This window comes from Heteronotia binoei, chromosome 21 (genome assembly GCF_032191835.1).
Source record: "Heteronotia binoei isolate CCM8104 ecotype False Entrance Well chromosome 21, APGP_CSIRO_Hbin_v1, whole genome shotgun sequence".
NCBI classification, from domain to species: domain Eukaryota; kingdom Metazoa; phylum Chordata; class Lepidosauria; order Squamata; family Gekkonidae; genus Heteronotia; species Heteronotia binoei.
Window position 1 is genome coordinate 189,803,981 of NC_083243.1, and position 20,364 is coordinate 189,824,344.

The 20,364-nt window shown below is 41.3% G+C and overlaps 1 protein-coding gene across 2 annotated transcripts in view; it reads right to left on the reverse strand.

Annotated features, from left to right (window-relative positions):
- Window positions 1-20,364, reverse strand: part of SEMA5B (semaphorin 5B) — a 546,394-nt gene that overhangs the window by 335,088 nt on the left and 190,942 nt on the right. For both annotated transcript variants that reach the window (XM_060262054.1, XM_060262053.1), the window contains exon 3: window positions 4,420-4,519. In XM_060262054.1, coding sequence (XP_060118037.1) covers window positions 4,420-4,519 — 100 coding nt within the window. The remainder of the gene's footprint in view (window positions 1-4,419; window positions 4,520-20,364) is intronic.

The window sequence follows — 20,364 nt, forward strand, 5'->3', positions numbered from 1 at the left end:
GGGGGCCAGGGTGGTCTATGTAACCCCCCCTTCCCTCTGTAGGGCCTCTCAAATCCCAGGCTATTTCTCCCCCCCCCCCCGCCCCGCATGAGAGAGTACAAGAGGGAGCGACAGCGAGACAGCAAGAGAGGGAGAGTGGAAAGAGGCGGCGACAGTGCAAATGACACAGTGAGAGAGCAGGGGAGAGAGACAGTGGGAGAGAGAGAGAGAGAGAGAGAGAGAGAGAGAAAGCAGTAACAGCAACAGAGAGAGAGAGCAACAGCAAGCGTGCGAGAGAGAGAGAGTGGGAGAGTGAGAGGAGGCAGTGACAGTGACAGAGGGAGCAGGGGAGAAAGTGACAGCAAGTAAGAGAGAGAGTGAGAGAGCAAGAGAAGGCAGCAATCACAGCAAAAGTGACAGAGAGAGAGAGAGAGAGAGAGCAGGGGGGGAGAGAGGGAGAGGAGGCGATGACAGTGAAAGCGACAGAGAGAGAGAGCAGGGGGGAAACCTCCCAGCAAGCTAGGAAAGGGGAAATATTCCAAACGCCCCAAAAACAACTATTGCAAAAATAGAAAATGAAACTGGGAAGCTAAAAAGAGAAGGAGAAGGCATAGCAGTCATGGGGCAAATGCAGAAGGCGAGCGACAGGATGTATCTGCGCTCAAAGAATTACTACAAATCATTATGTTATAGAAGTGATTGTCCCAGAGATATCTTTAACAGACATAATTGTCTCCTTGACCCACAGATCAAGTATATAGCTAGCCTGTTGGTTCATGGAGGGAAATATCTTATAGTTAAAGTCTACCAGGATTGGGGGGGGGGGGGGGGGGCTGAGCCAGATGCACCCTGTCTAAGTCCTGGCTGGGGCTTATGGCTGGCTTGAAAACTGTGCAGGCACTCCCTTCCCATATGAATTAATGATTTTTTTGTGGGGGGGGGGGGTGTCAGAGGAAGCATACCTTTCAAGCTACTGAAAGTTAGGGGAGGGACGGTGGCTCAGTGGTAGAGCATCCGCTTGGGAAGCAGAAGGTCCCAGGTTCAATCCCTGGCATCTCCAAAAAAGGGTCCAGGCAAATAGGTGTGAAAACCCTCAGCTTGAGACCCTGGAGAGCCGCTGCCAGTCTGAGTAGACAATACTGACTTTGATGGACCGAGAAGGGTCTGATTCAGTATAAGGCAGCTTCATATGTCATACGTCAAGTTTTACGCTCAGATGGAGCCCAGTGGTTGTCCCATGGACAAAAGGGGCACTGAACTTTCTTCCTGCTTCCCCACCACTTAGAACTTCCTCAAATCACTGCTTCCCCTGGAGATTCAAAGCCCAGGCTCTCTTCTCTCTCTCTAACACACTCACACACAGAGAAAGAACTCCCTCGAATCTCTGCTTCCCCTGGAAATTCTCTCACTCCTAAGACACACACGCATCTCCCTCTCTTCTTCCCTCACACACAAACACACACAGAACTCCCTCAGATCTCTGTCTCCCCTGGAAATTCAAAGCCCAGGCTCCTCTCTCTCTTTCTCTGTCTAACACACACCTCCCTCCCTCAAATTGCCGCTTCCCACCAGAGTTTCAAAGCCCAAGCCTCCCTCCTTCCCTCCCTCTCTCATACACACACACAGGGAACTCCTTCAAATTGCTGTTTCCCCCGAACATTCAAAGCCAAGTCTCCCATCTCTCTGTCTCTAACACATGTGCACACGCGCACACACACACACACCCCTCTCAAACAGCTGCTTTGGGCCCAGAGCAGCTTCCAGTGTTCCAGCCCTTGCAGCCTGGCCCTCAATGATGACGTGAATTGTCTGTGCATGCACAGACAGCAGTTATTACTTTGGAGGAGGGAAATTTAAACCCCCGTAATGTTTTGTTGTTGTTGTTGTTTTTTTTTAAGTTTTGAGGTTTTTCTGCAAACCTGGGAGTGCTTCAAATCTGCTGGAAGATCTCTTTCGCCTATATGTGTCCCCAATCTGTGGATTTAGATATCTGCCCAGAGGGGCCATGTTGGGAATCCAAACTTTTTAAATATATATTATAACCATAATTCATGTTCTTAATGACTAGGCAGCTATATGTCCTTTTCTCTCTAAATGTGATACCTTCAGCACCAACCGCATTCCTTTGGATGTGTCTATATAAATTCTTCCATTCCCTCAAATGCCTAATGTGACTTCTGCCTACCTGGGTATATTCTACCACCAGAATACTTCCAACCAGTTTCCACTTATGACAGCCTACCAGAACGTATCGAAGAGAAAACATTTTATAACTCCTTAGCATGCTGGCATTGGTCTTGGCGGGTACAGCGGAAGATTCTTTATTTCTGCTGTGATACATCCTGGCTGCTTTTCTGGCTGCTGCTGCAACCGCTGTGAAAGGAAGATTGTCTTCAAAAATGCTTTGCACATCCATATTTCCAATGGCCTCTAGCACCAGAGTCCACACCTCCTGCTGCTTCATTTGAGGAGATGATAAATGATTCTAGATAAGTCTTGACGCTGTCTTTTGTTTCCAGCCACTTGTCACTGTCCCATACTGTAATACCAAAATGTGTTGAAGTGCTTGTATACCTCACCCGGTCTCAAAAATATCCCTCTTATTTAAGCATGTGGAATTCCTACACAGCATTCATTCTGAACAAAACTCTCCTGACACAAGTCTAATTTGCTGAAGACACAGAAAAACTCTGTCTGGGGCAGTGATGCTCTGTATTCTTGGTGCTTGTGGGGGGGGGGTGTGTGTGTGGCAACAGTGGGAGGGCTTCCAGTGTCCCGGCCCCACGGACGGACCTCCTGATGGCACCTGGGTTTTTTGGCCACTGTGTGATACAGAGTTTTGGACTGGACGGACCGTTGGTCTGATCCAACATGGCTTCTCTTATGCTCTTAAGATGTACCTATGAATCACAAGCACGTTGGATGGATTTGTAGGAAACTGCCTCCATAAAGCTTTAGTACTCCAGTCATAAATTCATTTAAGCCTTTTACCCAGGGGATCTATGTATTAATAAAACCTCACACACTCGGCATGATTTAGAAGCATTACAGGCAAAATAAGGGAAATATTTGGAATCCAAACTTTTTACTATATTATAACCATGCTTCATGTTATTAATGACTACGTACATCTATGTCTTTATTTCTCTTAAACCTGCCGCACCAGGCACAACTCATGCCTTTGTGTGTGTCTGTATAAAGATGGAGCACATTGTGGTATTTCTGCACATACTGTGTATTTGCCTTTTAGAAATGTTGCCCTTTCAGGAACAAAAGGAAGTTAAATCTTGCTTTCTTGGTTCTTACACGTCGTAACAGTCTGTTCGGTATTCCTAAACAGTGATGGAAGACTCAGAAGAAGTGTGAAATGATGAAGTACATCAGAACAGGTATGGGGTGGAACATTCATCAATAACACCAAATTGCCTTGACTGGAGAACAGCAGCCTCTCGAGTTTTCCAACTTCGCAAATCAAATTTGAATGAAGAAATAGTGAATGATAAAGCTAGGCATTTGACCTTTTGTTTAGGCCACATTTTCACAGGAAGTGGCTATCAGAGCATAATGGCCAAGAGTGTAACTTCCAGTCCAAGAATCAATATGTTTAAATCTCAGTTACCAACTCAGTGGATGGCCTTCAGCTCTATCTCATTCTCATCGCAATCTAACGATATGATGCTAATACTAAAGAGTAAAGACTACTGAAATAATATACTAGGTACTTTGAGCACCTTGGGAAGCAGTGGTATAGATACAGAAAGCATTGTTATAGCAATAAAAGAACATTTATGAAGGAATACTAATGTGATATTTTTATAACTTTATATGTATTTTAAACACACACATTCCATATTTGCATGAAAAATTGTTCAGAATCATTCCATTTGAAAAACGACTTCATCTTAATTAGAAAGCATAAGAAACATAAAGGTTATAGTAGGCCCCACCATTTCCTATCAAGAGCACAAATGATCTTTTCCTTTTTATTCAAGCAAGGCTCCATAAAGTTAAATAACTGACACTTTAAAAATGAAAAGGCATGCCCCCCCCCCCCCTCCAGTCTGGACATATCTCTTCACCAACATGTCTAAGTCTTTCTTTTAATTTAGGCAGCACTACACCAGTTCTGAATTTTGAACATGCGGACAATTCCTAGCTGAAAAAAGATTTTACAGCAGCTGCGATCCTTGGGAGATGATAGCTTTCTGCTTCACTGAGTAGTCCTTTTTATCACTCCCCCCTCCAAAGAACGAATGGCAGTTTTCTCATCTTTAGCATTATTACCGTGTTTCTAAAATCCTTCTACATAAATTGCAGCTTTTCTTTAAAACTAACAGTGAGCGTGCTTACAAGTTGCGAAAGCAATCTCTTCGCCACACAAGAACCTGCAGGGAATGAGTTGAGAAGCAATCCTATTCCAATTAGAAGGTTCTCATTTACCTGGCTCCTACAACGAGCTGATTCCTGTTGGCATCCAGAGCAAGCTGAGAAAAGTCCCGCACACCTGGGTAAGTGAAATTTGACACCCAAGGCTTCAGTTCTGCAAGGAAAATGGAAACAACAAAAAAGAGTAGGGAACACTGGCATAAATATGAGAAGCGGCAGGTTGTCCAGGACCTTTCACTAATTTCCTATGCAGCCATCTGTCAAAAGGTGGATAACTAACCATTTATTTAAAGGGTCTTTTTATATTCAGTGGGTCTCCTCACAGGGCATGAGAGGTGTCCATAAGCATCAATTGGATAAAGAAGTCATTTCCCTAAAAATGAGAGTCAGCTCTCAAAGAGTCTACACTGGTTTCAAGTCTGACATAATGACCTCTGAGCTACTGTTTACAAATTCCATGGCATTGGTACTGGAAATTATTTCAGTGCTTGTCTTTGGTACTGGAAATTATTTCAGTGCTTGTGTTAAAGCTGCAGTACTGCAGTCCTAAGCTCTGCTCACGACCTGAGTTCGATCCCCGGTGGAAGCTGGGTTTTCAGGCAGCCAGTTTGAGGTTGACTCAGCCTTCCATCCTCCTGAGGTCAGTAAAATGAGTACCCAGCTTGCTGGGGGGAAAGTGTAGATGACTGGGGAAGGCAATGGCAAACCACCCTGTAAAAAGTCTGCCGTGAAAACGTTGTGAAAGCAACGTCACCCCAGAGTCGGAAACGACTGGTGCTTGCACCTTTCCTTTCCCTCCATCTTCCACCCCACCCAAGAAGAGCAAGAACTACACTTTTATTTATTAAAACGACCTTCCATCCTGTAAAGATCTGTAAGACGGCTTTCAAGGATTATTTTTAAGATGCATCGCAATACTAATGACAATAAATAATGACAAAAAACCAGCAGCTTAAAAAACAGATAACAAATGAAATGAGAATTAGAAGATAACAGATAAAATGACAATCTAAAATACAAGAACCAGAAATTCAGACTCAGACTCCTCACAGAACAGTTTTTACCTGTTGGCAGACTTGCCAATAGAGGAAATGATGCACCTGACTCTAGTAACTAACTCTAGTAACTGTCGCTTACCTGGCCAGATGGAAATGTGGCTCCCAATTGTTCTCCTGGTGGTGAAGACAGATGCTAGAAATGGCAACCGGAAAAAAAGCCCAAGGGAAAAAAGCCCAAAGAAAAAAACCCACAAACATAAATGTTCACAGGAAAAAAGCCACATGGAAACACGCCCACATGGAAATAAAACCACATGGAAAGAAGCCCACGTGGAAAAAAAGTCCATACTGAAAGAAGCCCACATGGAATAGTCCAATTCCATAGGCCAAGTCCAATTCAAGAAATATCTGGGAACTTTGGAAATGGAGCCAGGAGCAAGGCTGTGACAAGCACAATTGAACTCCAAAGGGAGTTCTGGCCATCACATTAAAGGGACCACACTCCTTTTAAATGCCTTCCCTCCATAGGAAATAATGAAGGATAGGGGCACCTTCTTTTGAGGCTCATAGAAATTGACTCCCTGGTCCAATCCTTTTGAAACTAGGAGGGTGTTCTGGGGAGAGGCACAGGATGCTATGCTGCAAATTTGGTGCATCTACCTCAAAATACAGCCCCCCAGAGCCTCAGTTACCCGTGGATCAATTCTCCATTATATCATTTTTTAAATTAATTCCAACTACGTTTATTGATTTCTTCCTTCCAGATAACTGCCAGAGACAGCCATGCTTAGTTTCTTAGATCTATGAGACCTTAACTACTTCTGCTATTTAGGAAAGAGAAGCTATCACAGAGAAGGCAGTAATTTGCCTAACTCAAAAACCATACACTTTGAAAAGTATAGGCAACTGATACTTCACGATTCCAGTGTGGAAAAATCCACACAGAATTCTGGTTTTAGGTGATAGAGACCTTATGCTTGAGTTAAACAAAGATACCATCTATGGAGATGGCACCTTTGATAAAGTGCCAGATATGTTTTACCAACTGTACACACGGCATGCCAAGGTGGGTAAGTCATATCCACCACAAAGATTTCAGGTTTTCACGGCTGGTAACATCATTAAGGTTTGTAGAATCTTTCGGGCTCAAGTGCCGTGTTCTACTGGAGAAAGTTTTCCTTCCAGACGTTTCGTTCTCAGCTGCGGAGAACATCCTCAGTGGCGTTGCAGCCGGAGCAGGCGCTCAGACCACCACGTATTTACATTTTACTTCAAAAAAAAACACATGGACACCTTTAATAGAATGTTTGAAATAATGAAGGTATTGATTCCACATCTGTCACCTCAAAAGGTTTCAGTGGATTTTGAGAAGGCTTGTATGAATGCAGTGAGGATTGAATTTCCACATATTGAGGTCAAAGAGTGTTATTTTCACCTGTGTCAGAGTCTCATTAGGAAAATCAACAGTGTTGGCTTGAAGACTGAATATGAAACGAATATGAATATAAAAATTACACTGCAATTCTTGCTGCATTAGCCTTTGTCCCAATCAACGATGTGAGAACTGTTTTTGATGAGCTTGCTGCCACATTTCCAGATGAAGACAGCTACAATGCAGTGCTCATGTACTTCTTTTCAACATATACTGAGGGTGCTGCAGGTAGAGGTCCTCAGTTTCCTATAAGAATATGGAATCATCATGATGCAGTCCTGGAATGCTTACCAAAGACTATAAACTGTTGTGAGGGATTTCTCAATGCTCTCAATGCTCTGCAATAAAAAAGGCCAACGCCATGCTGGGAATTATTAGGAAGGGAATTGAAAACAAATCAGCCAGTATCATAATGCCCCTGTATAAATCGATGGTGCGGTCTCATTTGGAGTACTGTGTGCAGTTCTGGTCGCCGCACCTCAAAAAGGATATTATAGCATTGGAGAAAGTGCAGAGAAGGGCAACTAGAATGATTAAAGGGCTGGAGCACTTTCCCTATGAAGAAAGGTTGAAACGCTTGGGGCTCTTTAGCTTGGAGAAACGTCGACTGCGGGGTGACATGATAGAGGTTTACAAGATAATGCATGGGATGGAGAAAGTAGAGAAAGAAGTACTTTTCTCCCTTTCTCACAATACAAGAACTCGTGGGCATTTGATGAAATTGCTGAGCAGCCAGGTTAAAACGGATAAAAGGAAGTACTTCTTCACCCAAAGGGTGATTAACATGTGGAATTCACTGCCACAGGAGGTGGTGGCGGCCACAAGTATAGCCACCTTCAAGAAGGGTTTAGATAAATATATGGAGCACAGGTCCATCAGTGGCTATTAGCCACAGTGTATGTGTGTATATAAAAATTTTTGCCACTGTGTGACACAGAGTGTTGGACTTGATGGGCCGTTGGCCTGATCCAACATGGCTTCTCTTATGTTCTTAATTCCTCGTTCCATTGCAGTCATTCCAGCGTGTGATCTCTATTCGATGGATTGCAGGGGGCCTGGCTTGTCACAAACTAACATTGGCTACTGCACAGGCAGGTCGCCTAGAGGTGAAAAAGAGGAAATATGAGGCACTACATGACATGGTTGCCACCTCTGTGCAGCCATATGAGCAGGTGGAAGATCAACTTAGTTGCTTAAAGCGATTGGCTAATTTGCAATGAGGAATTATATCTGAGTTATTATTGGTGTTGTTAAATAATTGTCGCTTTTACTATTAGGGTTAGATAGTCTTTTGCCATGGTCACTGAGTGTTCCACAATGTATTAACGTTTAAAAGTTTGACAAATTGTAAATTAATAAAGTTAAAGTATTTAATTTTATTTAGATATATTTTTACGTAGAGTTTAGTTTCTGTTATTATTGTGTTTCTTCTTTAAAAAGTTCATTGATAACAAAATGGTCGTATGTGAATATGACGTATTTTAATCCTAAAATAACAATTTAAAAATAACAAAATGGTCACTTTTTGTTGCATGTGAATATGACATATTTTAATCCTAAAATAACAACAAAATATTATTAATGGTTATCCACAATTATAAAAATCTATGGCACTTTACATATTTCTCCATGTACGCTTTTTTCGATGTGGGCTTTTTCTATGTGGGCTTCTTTCAGTATGGGCTTTCCCCCCATGTGGGCGGTTTTCTATGTGGGCATTTTTCCATGCGAGCATGTTTCCTTGTGGGCTTTTTTCCTGTGAGCACTTATGTCCGTGGGTTTTTTTCCCTTTGGGCTTTTTCCCCTAGAACCGCTGGAAACATGTACTATTACAGGGTTTGAAGGCTGAAATAAGCATACTGAATTGGATCGGGCGGGGGGGGGGGGGACTGGTGTTTTACAATGTAAAATATGGAGTGAGGGTTTGAACAATAGATAGAAGAATACCCAACACTAGGCAATATAATAATTGAGTCCCACGCTGCAATACGTCTCAGCCCATGTAGCCCATATAAAGACCCCAGTTTTTTATTTTCAATTTTTCAATCTTCCACAGTGGTGTGGGCTCTAACAAAAACATGATACCATCACTGTATGAATTACATATAATAATACAAAAATGATTAACTCATGTAAATTTTGTTTTACAGGCTGACCTTCAATCAAGTTAATCCCCCTAATGTTCTGGTTTTTTTCTTTATTTCTAATAAATAAATAACTTTAATAATTAATTTTTACAATGACTGACTATTACTATACATATGAACAATTTTGGAGGTTCACACATAAGTTGATTGTAGGCATCCTGTAAATTAAATTATGAACATATGACAAAATTGTTAGTTTTATTACTCAAAACCTTTTATTATTAATTTTATTTTATTCTAGAAAGAAATTTGAAATTGAAATTAATTTGGTGTCCGAATTAACTTGATTGAAGGTCAGTCTGTAAAACAAAATTTACATGAATTAATAATAATTGTTGTGTTACTATATGTAATTAACATGCAGTGATGTATCATGTTTTTTGTTGGAGCCCACACCACTTTGGAAGACTGAAAAATTGAAACGAAGTAATAAAAACCTGGGGTCTTCATATGGACTACTTGGGCTAAGAAATATTGTGGCAAGGCACTCAATTATTATATTGCCTAGTATCGGGTGTTTTTCTATTTATTGGAAAAAATTGGTGGCCAGAGAAGATAATATAAAATGGGAAAATTGTATTAATGACTGCTTGACCCAACCAACCATCTGCTAACTGCATGATGCACCATTTCCCAACAATTTTCAAAAGCAGCCCCTCATATAGTGTAAGAAAACAGTCTAGTCTGAATACAACTAATCAGACCTCGGATTCAGTGAGAGCTCACAGGAGCACAGCTCCTGAACCTGTCTGAGAGTTTCTCCTCCTCCTTCTGAGAGTTCCACCTCCTTGTCCATCAAATAGTATGTGCAGCTGCATAACAATCCCTGGATGAGCTCCACCACCTTTTCTTCCTACAAAATGACCCCTGCCACTAATACAAGGGTAAATATGGTCCTTCTTTCTATGCAAGTATGTAGCTTGTATACCAGCAGAAGATGGTAAAAGGCACTTGGCCATAGACATTCAGGGGCTGTGATAGATTCAGGTGTATTCAAAACTACAGGCCAATATTTTTAGAGGAAGTGTAATCCAAATTAACAAAGACACTACATCTACTTCCAGAGCAATCCTGCTTCCAACTAACAGCACCTTGGGTTTGTTTGGATTACATTTCACTTTGTTCTTTCTTAACCAGTCCATTACCAGTACATTTTTCTTCCAAATCCTGGTTGAGAACTTGCTGTTGCTGCCACTCCAGAATTAGATGGAAACGAGAGATTAAAGCTAGATAATGGTGAGAATGAAGCCCGAATTTCAGCTTTGCCACATGGTTGCATATGCATATTAAACAGCCCAGAGAACAAAACATCTCCCTATGCCACTTTATTGACCAAAAGACTTCAAACCAACAGCTACCTGAACCATCTTAAAAAAACCTTCCCCTCTCCCCCACCAAGGAAAACACCTGGTATTAATAGGGATGCCAGTCCCCAGGTGGAGGTGGGGAATCCCCTGATTTTGCTGGCTCTTGCCTTCAAGTCGCCAGCTGGCCAGTGGGGGAAAGCCCCACCCCCCCAGAGTGACCACCAGCTGCCACTCCTCTCCGTCCCCTCCTGAGAGATTTAGAGGGTCTCCAGCTGATCAGTGGGAGCACATGGACTGCTGCTCAGCTGGAGGGCCCTTTAAATCCTGCAGGAAGCTGAAGGAAAGGCAGCTGCCAGCTGTCAAACGTGTAACTTACTGAAACTGAATTGTAGATTAGAAATCCTTCACATGACTAACGCCATGATGTGCCTTAATATGAACTCTGCTTTACTAACCCTGAGAACTGTAGCAAGTGCCCTTTCCCCAAGCATATTGTAACCGCAAAGAGTAAAATCTCACGCCTAGCCGAAAAGCCATCTGCGGCTTTGAAGTCCACATCTTCAAGGACTCTTCCTCTGAGAAAGAGATAAAGCCCTGGGAAGACCGGCTGTCTCTGGGGGTGTGAAAAGGGCTGTATCGTTTCCTGCTTTTAGAAATGTAGAAAAGGCTGGCCCCAACCTTGGGCCGGTATCAAACTCAATCTGCCTCTCTGCTGACTGTTTGTTCTCAATAAATGGATTAATTGTTACAACACTATGATCCGTCTTTACTTGAAGTTCCATGTCTTGACACCAGCCACATGCGCATCCTCCAATTTAAGCAGCAGGGGGCACGCCTTCAGTGGCAAATTCGCAACTTGGAGTTCAGCCACGTGGGGCACCAGTTCACAATAAGATGATGTCGCTTCTGTGTGACATCATCACATTGTGGACATCCCCACCTCCTCCAAGAATGCCCCCCAAGGTCCCCCACCAGGGAGGAGACAGGATCTGTCAATCCTAGCTATTAAACAGGGCAACCCAGTCCCTATTTTGTCATTAAAACCTTAGATACCAACCGGAGCAACAGGATAATATGCAACCCAATGAGAAGTACCAATAAGTCCTCGAACATGAGGTTTAAACATGACACTAGCAGCCATTATATATTGGTTGGAAGATCCATACTCAGCTTAACCTACCTTGAAGGTAAGAGTGTGAGGATAAAATAGAGAAGAGGAGATTGTTGTAAGCCACTTTGGGTCCCCAGTTGGGGAACACTGGTGAACAATTTAAAAAAGTATTTTGGGCTATCAGGCACCATGTGCACACTGCTAACATAGAAGAGATTTGTAGCCTAGGCAAGTGTTGCACTAGCGTGCTCACACTGTATACACAGCCATATTGCACACATAGCAGTCTGATTAAAATGAAATGACTGGGCATGTATGAAGTCATACTGGTATGCTTGCTGTACTGCTAGTGTTGTGTTTAATTTTGTCCTCAGTTTAGAATGCAGAAGGAGGTGAGGACCTCTGTGGAGAGAAGGGTAGGGGAAGAACGCTGGCCATTTATCTTCCCTTCACAGTAATCCTTCTGTAAAATTAACTACTAAGGTTAGCACTGCGGTTAAAAAGGAACTGAAGAAGAAGAAGATGATATTGGATTTATATCCCGCCCTCCACTCCGAAGAGTCTCAGAGCGGCTCACAATCTCCTTTACCTTCCTCCCCCACAACAGACACCCTGTGAGGTGGGTGGGGCTAAGAGAGCTCTTACAGCAGCTGCCCTTTCAAGGACAACCTCTGCCAGGGCTATGGCTAACCCAAGGCCAAGCAGATGTAAGTGGAGGAGTGAGGAATCAAACCCGGTTCTCCCAGATAAGAGTCCACACACTTAACCACTACACCAAACTGGCTCTCTCTGAGGGGGTGTGGGTTTCTCCTCAGCTCCATGCATGTGCAGTTGATGCCTGCTCCCCAGAGCAGAAGAGAAAGTCTGCCAAAAAGGCTCTGAGGCTAGCTTTACAAGTTCCCACGTTGGTCCTTGTGCAAGTGTGGTAACCCCATGTGTGGGACTGCACAGAGACCATGAAGAAGATCAGGAAATCCTTCAATGTCCTAAATAGAGCCTGATTCAATTTAACATGTTCATTTTTACTTACATTTAGTAAATAAGTTAAAAAAGTTCCATACACTAACTTTATATCTCAATAACAACAAATACTTGAACTGAAATATTTTATTGGGGGAGGGACAAATCGAGTGTCGTTTACATGCTTTGTTCAAACAAATGTAAAGCTTAACCCAGAACAATATTTTCATTAGAAAAATACATATACAATCTAAAAGACAATCTAGCATGCAGTTCTCCACCAATATTTAAATTAAAGGGAGGGGGAGAGAAATCAAAGGCACTGAAAATTCTTCATACACTAAATTTAGCACACCCGAAGAGCTGTGCATCATATGCCGTGACTGCAGTCACCCACTCATCTATTTCAACTATCATGGTGATCCAGCAGCCTATAGCACTCTTATATGCAGGGTGTTTTGTAACAAAGATTTTATTATTATTATTATTATTATATTATATAGGTAATGGGATACAGAAAAGGAGGTATTGAAATCAAGAGAAAATCATTAATCATCAACAGTTATTATATTTCGTCTTTGTTGAGGACACAGTTCTGATATTTGATACATATCATGAGAGTATAATATATTTTCCACTTAATTTTGCAACAATAATTTCTTAAAGTGACAGTGTTCTTTTTTGAAAAGACATATCCAAGCACGGCAAGTTATAAACAAATTAAAATAAGAATTTCAAAGTAACATATACAATACTTTTTTCTTAAAATCTTGCAACACATTACTTACTTGGTATTATTAGATATATAGATGTGTAACATATGTTACGTATATATGTAACATATATGTGTAACATATGTAGCAAGAGCCCTGTGGCGCAGAGTGGTAAAGCTGCAGTACTGCAGTCGGAGCCCTCTGCTCACGACCTGAGATCGATCCCAGCAAAAGCTGGTTCAGGTAGCCGGCTCCAGGTTGACTCAGCCTTCCATCCTTCCGAGGTCGGTAAAATGAGTACCCAGCTTGCTGGAGGGGAAAGTGTAGATGACTGGGGAAGGCAATGGCAAACAACCCCATAAAAAGTCTGCCGTGAAAATGTTGTGAAAGCAACATCACCCCAGAGTCAAAAATGACTGGTGCTTGCACAGGGGACTACCTTTACCTTTAACGTATATACATAACTGTTAAAATTACATTAACAATGAGCATAATTTCTCCCTCTCTATATAATTATTCCAGGAGGTTCATCCATTTTAGATCCCATTTATGTTTTTGTTTCATTTTTTTATGCCATCCCAGGAGGTCCCCCTTTTTTGCATCAGATAATACAGGCTAGTAATCAGTTATTAACCTTGACCATAATATGCGTAATATGTTTTCCATTTCTGTTGAAATTCTTCAATTGGCCTTTTATTTTCTTGGTTCATTAACTTTGCCATTACAGCACATTCAGCAAATTTATCACATCAGGCTTCATTCATTGGACAACCTTCAGTCTTCCGAATATATGTAAACTGTGTTCTTGTTGCTGTTAACATGCATCTAAATAATTCTTGTGATGTTTTTTCAACATTATCTGGAATCATTGCCAATAACATTCTCCGGGCTCAATGGGAATTTAATTTTAAAAATTTTCTGAATTTTTGCAAGAATTTCAATCCAGTATTTCCACTTTTTTTTTTTTTTGCATATGGTAGAATATGCCATCTACTTCTTTACATTTCCAGCAAGTTCCTTATCATCTTTGTCCATTTTGTGGATATCCTTTGGATTAAATGCCATCAGAAGAACTTGTTGTATCAATTTTCTCTTAAAGCGTGAAAGGCTGTCAATTTAATACCTTTCATCTGTAGATTTTCCCAGTGTGAAAAGGGTATCTGTCAACATTCTGCATCTGTTTTATCATGCATACTTTAAGTTGTTCTGCCTCCGTATCATATTGGAGTAATAATTTGTAAAGCCATCCTAGCAAATGGTCTTTATATTGTGTAATTATTTTTTCAAACTCAGTCAGAACTCTTACTCCTTCTCTTTCTGTTAAAAGTTCTTTCTTAAGTCTGGAGACTGAATTAAAGTAAACTAGCCATTGTATCTTCTTTCCTTCTTCTTGAATCTTTTGCCAACATCTGATTTCACCTTTGGCATTTATCATATCTTTGTAAATTGGGAAATCATTATTTTTTTCCTCATGTTTATTATGATATGCATATAATGGTGCCAATCATGGGGCCAATTCTTTTTCTTAATGATCCCAAAGTCTGAAGTAAGCTGTATCTGATTATCTGTTTGTTTGTTTTTTGTCTTGGCCTTTATTTTTCAAAGTTATTTTTTTTTTGATCCGAAGAGAATAATGCAGTCCACTCTTTAGCTCCATTGCTTCTAATTTCATTAATCTGTCTTTTGGATTTTTAATCCATTCTGTAATCCAAATTAGTTTGGCTGATTGATGGTATATATATCTTAATATTGGGAACTGCCAGTCCTCCTTTTTTTTCAATCTTACAAAACTTTAAATTCTTTTTTTTCCCCATTCCAAATAAATGCATTTATTTGCTTCTGCCAGTCCATCAGAATTTTTTCTTGTATAGAAAATGGTAACATCTGAAATCAAATGTTCAATTTTGGCAACACATTCATTTTTACTGTGGATATTTCCCCAACCATTATAGTTTTATTTTCGACCACTTTGCCAAGTCTCCTTGTATATTTGTCCATGTATTTTTATAATTAGCCTTAAACAGATATATACCGAAATACTTAACAATCTTTACTGCTATTTCACATCCTGTAATTCTCTTAACAGTATCTTCTTCCTGTTGTGTTAAAATTTGTTGTAATTATGTTAGGTTTCTTCCTGTTAATTCTGTATCCTGTTAATTCTGCAACAAAGTATGGGGGTCCTTAATTGTTAAAATGACATCATCTGCATAGCTTCTAAGTTTAAATTCTTCCCCATTTACTCTCAGTCCTACAATGTTTGGATCTTGCCTTATCATGGAAGCCAACACCTCCATTGCAAGTATGAATAGGAGTGGAGACAATGGGAATTCTTGACATGTACCTTTTCTGTTTCCATTAATAGTCCATTTATTAAATCTTTGCTTGCTGCTTTGAATAAATGCCTTGTATCCAAATCATGAATCTGGAACCACAGTTCAAGGAGGCAGTTTGAGGTAGGCAAATATTGATAATATTTCCAAAATCAGATAAAATCAAAATCCTAATGGAAAATTTTGCACTATCAACTGGTGCTCGTGTTAAAGTCTACCTTGTGCGGTAGGCTTCCCAATCCCCAGGTCCCAGCGGGGGATCCCCCGGTTTTACAGGCTTCCCCCCTCCCCCAGCCAGCTGGCCGGTGGGGGAAGCCCCGCTCCCAAAGCCATTATGCACCTCCATGAACGATTCCCATAGGGAATGATGGGGAATTGATCTGCGGGTATTGGGTGCTCTGAGGGGGGCTGTTTTTTGAGGTAGAAGCGCCAAATTTTCAGTATAGCATCTAGTGCCTCTCCTCAAAATACCTCCCAAGTTTCAAAAGGATTGGACCAAGGGGTCCAATTCTATGAGCCCCCAAAGAAGGTGCCCCTATCCTTCATTATTTTCTATGGAAGGAAGGCATTTTTAAAAGGTGTGCTGTCCCTTTAAATATAATGGCCAGATCTCCCTTGGAGATCAATTATGCTTGTCGCACCCTTGCTCCTGGCTCCGCCCCCATGTCTCCTGGCCCCACCCCCAAAGTCTCCTGGCTCCACCCCAAAGTCCCCAGATATTTCTTGAATTGGACTTGGCAACCCTATTGTGCAGTAATGTAGAAAATTTACTAATGTCTCTTCACAGGGGCAAACAAAAAGGCAAAAAGCTCCCAAACTTTTTGAAGCCACAGGCACCTTTTGAATTCTTACACATGGTGATGTGTGCAATCTGGTCCAATCGTTTTGAAACTTGGGGGGTATTTTGGGGAGAGGCACTAGATGCTATACTAAAAATTTGGTGCCTCTACCTCAAAACATAGCCCCCCCCAGAGCCCCCAATACCCACGGATCAATTCCCTATTATTCTCTATGGGAATCGTTCTCCATAGGAAATAATAGAGTGCCCAGTAGACATTTCCCTCCCCGCCACGCTTTCTAAAGGGGGAGAGGGCCTCCAAATGAGGGAATCCCCTGCCCCCTCCCTCTCTTTCACACACAAATACTTACTAGATCTTCTTCCTGCAGAACTCTACTTGCTGCGAAAATGAAAGCAAAAGAAAAGGAGGGGCCATTCTCCATGGAAACTATTACTGACCCTTTCCAATGAAGCCCTTCCTGTTTCCTGCGCAGCCTTAAAGGCACACATTTTACAGACAGATCAGGAGCTCTACAACTACATGATGCCTACACGCATTCCCTGCCCCCCCCCGCTTCCAGATATTTGGAGAGCGTGGGAGGAGGCTGCAAATTCGCGAGTCCCCTGCCATTGGGATAAGAATTTCTGTATAGTATGTCTTCTTTTCTGAAAAAAATGTAGGAGACAGAGGCCAAAATAACAGCATTATAAGAAAGCCTAAAATGTAGATGTCACAAAAAAGTCTGCATAAAAGAAGTACCAAACTGAGATTCAAAATGTTACCACAGAATGTGCCATATGCTCAGCTGTCTGAATTTTTTACATTAGAAAAATAAAGCTAAAGGAACAGGGGGAATGGAGTTAAAATATGTGGGGTTTGCAAGAAAAAGCTACAACTTGGTAATAAGTCTCCTCCCTTCCTTATGTTCATAGATATTTTCTGCAAATCTTTCTGAATTTAGCATTCCAATGTGATTTCTTTAACAGATATTCCTCAATGAAGGAAATAAATATCCATCAGAATCAGCCTTCTGAGAGCTCCTTATCATCTACTGAATGAAAGACTTTTACTTAACGGTTTGCTTCCTCTACAACTTTGTCACAGTTGCTACCACCGCTTTCTGATTTGACCTGGCAAAGCTGTGTAGTCATAACTTGAGATCATTATTCTTATTCCTTTCCAATTCTTAGCTGCCCATACCTGTAATTCTCCACACTGATGACTAACCAGGTAGCCTAGTCAGCACAGGTATTAAGTAAAAAATTCAGACAAGGCACAATACAAAGACCTGTAGTGAAAGGATGCAAAGGGGTCTTAATTCCTACAAGCTCTAGCCAGTAGGCAAGGCAAGGCAACTAGAAAGTACAAAGGGAGCAGCTAGATAACATTCATCACAAAACGACAAGAGGAAGCCCTGCAGATGTTCAGACTGCACAGGGCATAAGCACCAGTCACAACGGCAGTGGCCTTCAGCCAACAAGAAACAGTTTTTTAAAATCTGCATACAGTAATCATATGTGCAACCCCAAAATAATTAGGAAGGCACTACCAATCCTCTGCTAATACCTGCTCAAAAACTGCCATGAAGACACATTTTCCCCAAAGTACGTTTTTTCATGTCTTGTTCTTAACATTCCGCCCCCCACCACCCCAATTTACCCAGCTCTTTCTTTCATGCCTATAACTCCATCTCTCATCTGAGACTGTAGTGAGGAATTCGGCATCCCTTTCAGAGAATGTCTTCATCATTACTAATAAACAAGAGATAGAGCGTAAGGCTCTGTAAGGTCGACCTGAAAGTCACCTCCTTGTCTAGCACCACGAAATCCACCGAGAGGGTTAATGATGTTCAAATACTGGAGAGGAACAAACATTTCACCTGTGGAACTCAGCTCGCTAAGGAGCCCCTGCCTTCTTTAACATGAGTCCTAACCGATGAGAAATTTGCCTAAGCTTAAGGTATGGAATAATGTCTTTCAAGCAGGTGAGCTGGAAAATGCATGTGCTCCTGAGATACCTGGGCATAGGGGTTCTTTGGTGGCAGATGCAACAAAAAATTATTGTACAGTTCTCAGGTCTTAAGCTCCAAATTACATTTACTACTTGAGTTCCCATTGCCCCCTACCCCATTATGGCCGAGGACTTGTCTACCGCCTCTCTCCATATATCCCCCAGAGAACACTGAGATCTAGCTCCCAAAATCTCTTAAAAATCCCTGGACCAAGGGAGGCCAAATTGAAAACAACCCGAGAGCAGGCCTTCTCAGTGACGGCTCCCCATTGGTGGAATCAACTACCAGCGGAGGTTCGAGCCCTGCGGGACTATAATCAGTTCCGCAGGGCCTGCAAAACTATCCTTTTTCAAATGGCCTAGAAGATTGAATCCTGAAATGACACCTAGCCATCTGATATACACTGCCTTGCAATATAGCACCTTAACTGTAATTAATTAATTTATTTATTTAATGCATTTTATTGTATTTTATCGTATAATGTATTGACTGTAGTCATGGCACTTTCCATGTCTGTGAGCCGCCCTGAGCCTGCTTCGGCGGGGAGGGCAGGATATAAATAAAAATTATTATTTATTTATTTATTAATTATTATTATTATTGTTATTATTATTATGCAAGCAGTTAGAAAGAAGGGGTGTGTTTCCCCTTTCCCATGCAACCACAGAAGTTCCAGCATCATCTCTCTTTTTGAATACTAAACACATGCAAAATTACAGGTGAAGAATTGAAAGTTGAAAAATATATTCACCGTTGTTGGCTCAGTCCTTCCCGTTATCATTTTAAATGTCAATCAAGCCCAGGAAATAACAGGCAACTGTCCTGATTTCTATTTACAACCACGGGTGGCAGTGCATATAAAGAAAGCCTTTCCGATTATTAAATTAAAGGCTGCAAGACATGCATCTTCATAGCAGAATTCAAGCCTTTATAGCCATATAGTTGGAGATTATTAAACGCAGCAGGGCTCTCTCAGCCAAGAGGAATCAAACAACCTGTCCTCAGAATTAATGTGGAATATCGCCGTCAAACTTGTACCTACCTTCCTGTAAGAGAAAAGTGAATAAAATGGAAGGGGGGACATGGCAGACGAAGGGATGCAGATTTTTCCCTGTTCAGCTTATTAAATCTCATTACCCAGGTCATGAGCAGCCCAAAGGACACTGCACAGCTTTTATCTCAAAGTTCCAGAACCATATGACATTAAGGGCTCTTCTACGTGTGCTCTACATTAGATCAAGTTTGTACATAGGGACCCAATTATAGAATTTTCTTTCGTTTGGCCTTTCTTGGAGAGGTGCTTCCCCACCCCCCCTCCAGAACAGTCTCTTTAATTCTGCTTAAAAGCCTTAGAAATCAGTGCAAGCTTATATTTGGGAATGTATTGCTATATAAACACTAAGAAAAATGAGATCTAAAAAGATCCCAGCTTAGCATCTTTGGAAATGAGGGAGGAAACCTCAACACAAATAGCTTCAGCAGTGTCATCACAATACCTCCCCTCCCCTTGTGCACTGACTTCTCAACCCAGAGGGGAGCAAAAAACACACTTTTTTGGCCAAGTTTTTAAAAAAGTGTAATAATTCCAAGCAACCACAAAATCAGTGGTGTGATCCACGCTTACAAAATCCTTCTACAGTGTAAAAAGACTGTCTTCACAGAAAATCCAAAGTTTCAACTCTTACACTAGGCTTACGTGAGCACCCAAGCTATGAACGCAATAACAGGATAATAACGCACGTGCACACATTCAGAATAACATTAGCCTTCTTTGCCTTCACCAATTATTTGAAGATTTATTAAAATCACATTAAATTAAAAAAATAATGGGATTTTTTTTCTTATTGATGTCCTTCTTGGACTTTCTTTCAGCAGCTGCACACAAAATCTCCATGTGCTCATCTAACAGATATTTGGGGCCTAGATGGTGGGAACGTTCTGTCCCAAGTACACTGTCTTAGCCATATGAAGAAATAAATGGTGAATCGATTACATGACACAAGAGGATACATTAACATGTAGTGCAATAATTGTTCCAATCTATAAAACGGGGGATCCGATAGATCCGATGAATTACACCATTCAGTAACCTTGTTGGCCCGTATGGGAAAACTTCATAGTTCTTGAAAAGTTAAGATCTTAGGTTGAAGGAAATAATGTTTTGGGAAATGAACAGGCTGGTTTTAGAAAAGAAGCATGTACCATCAA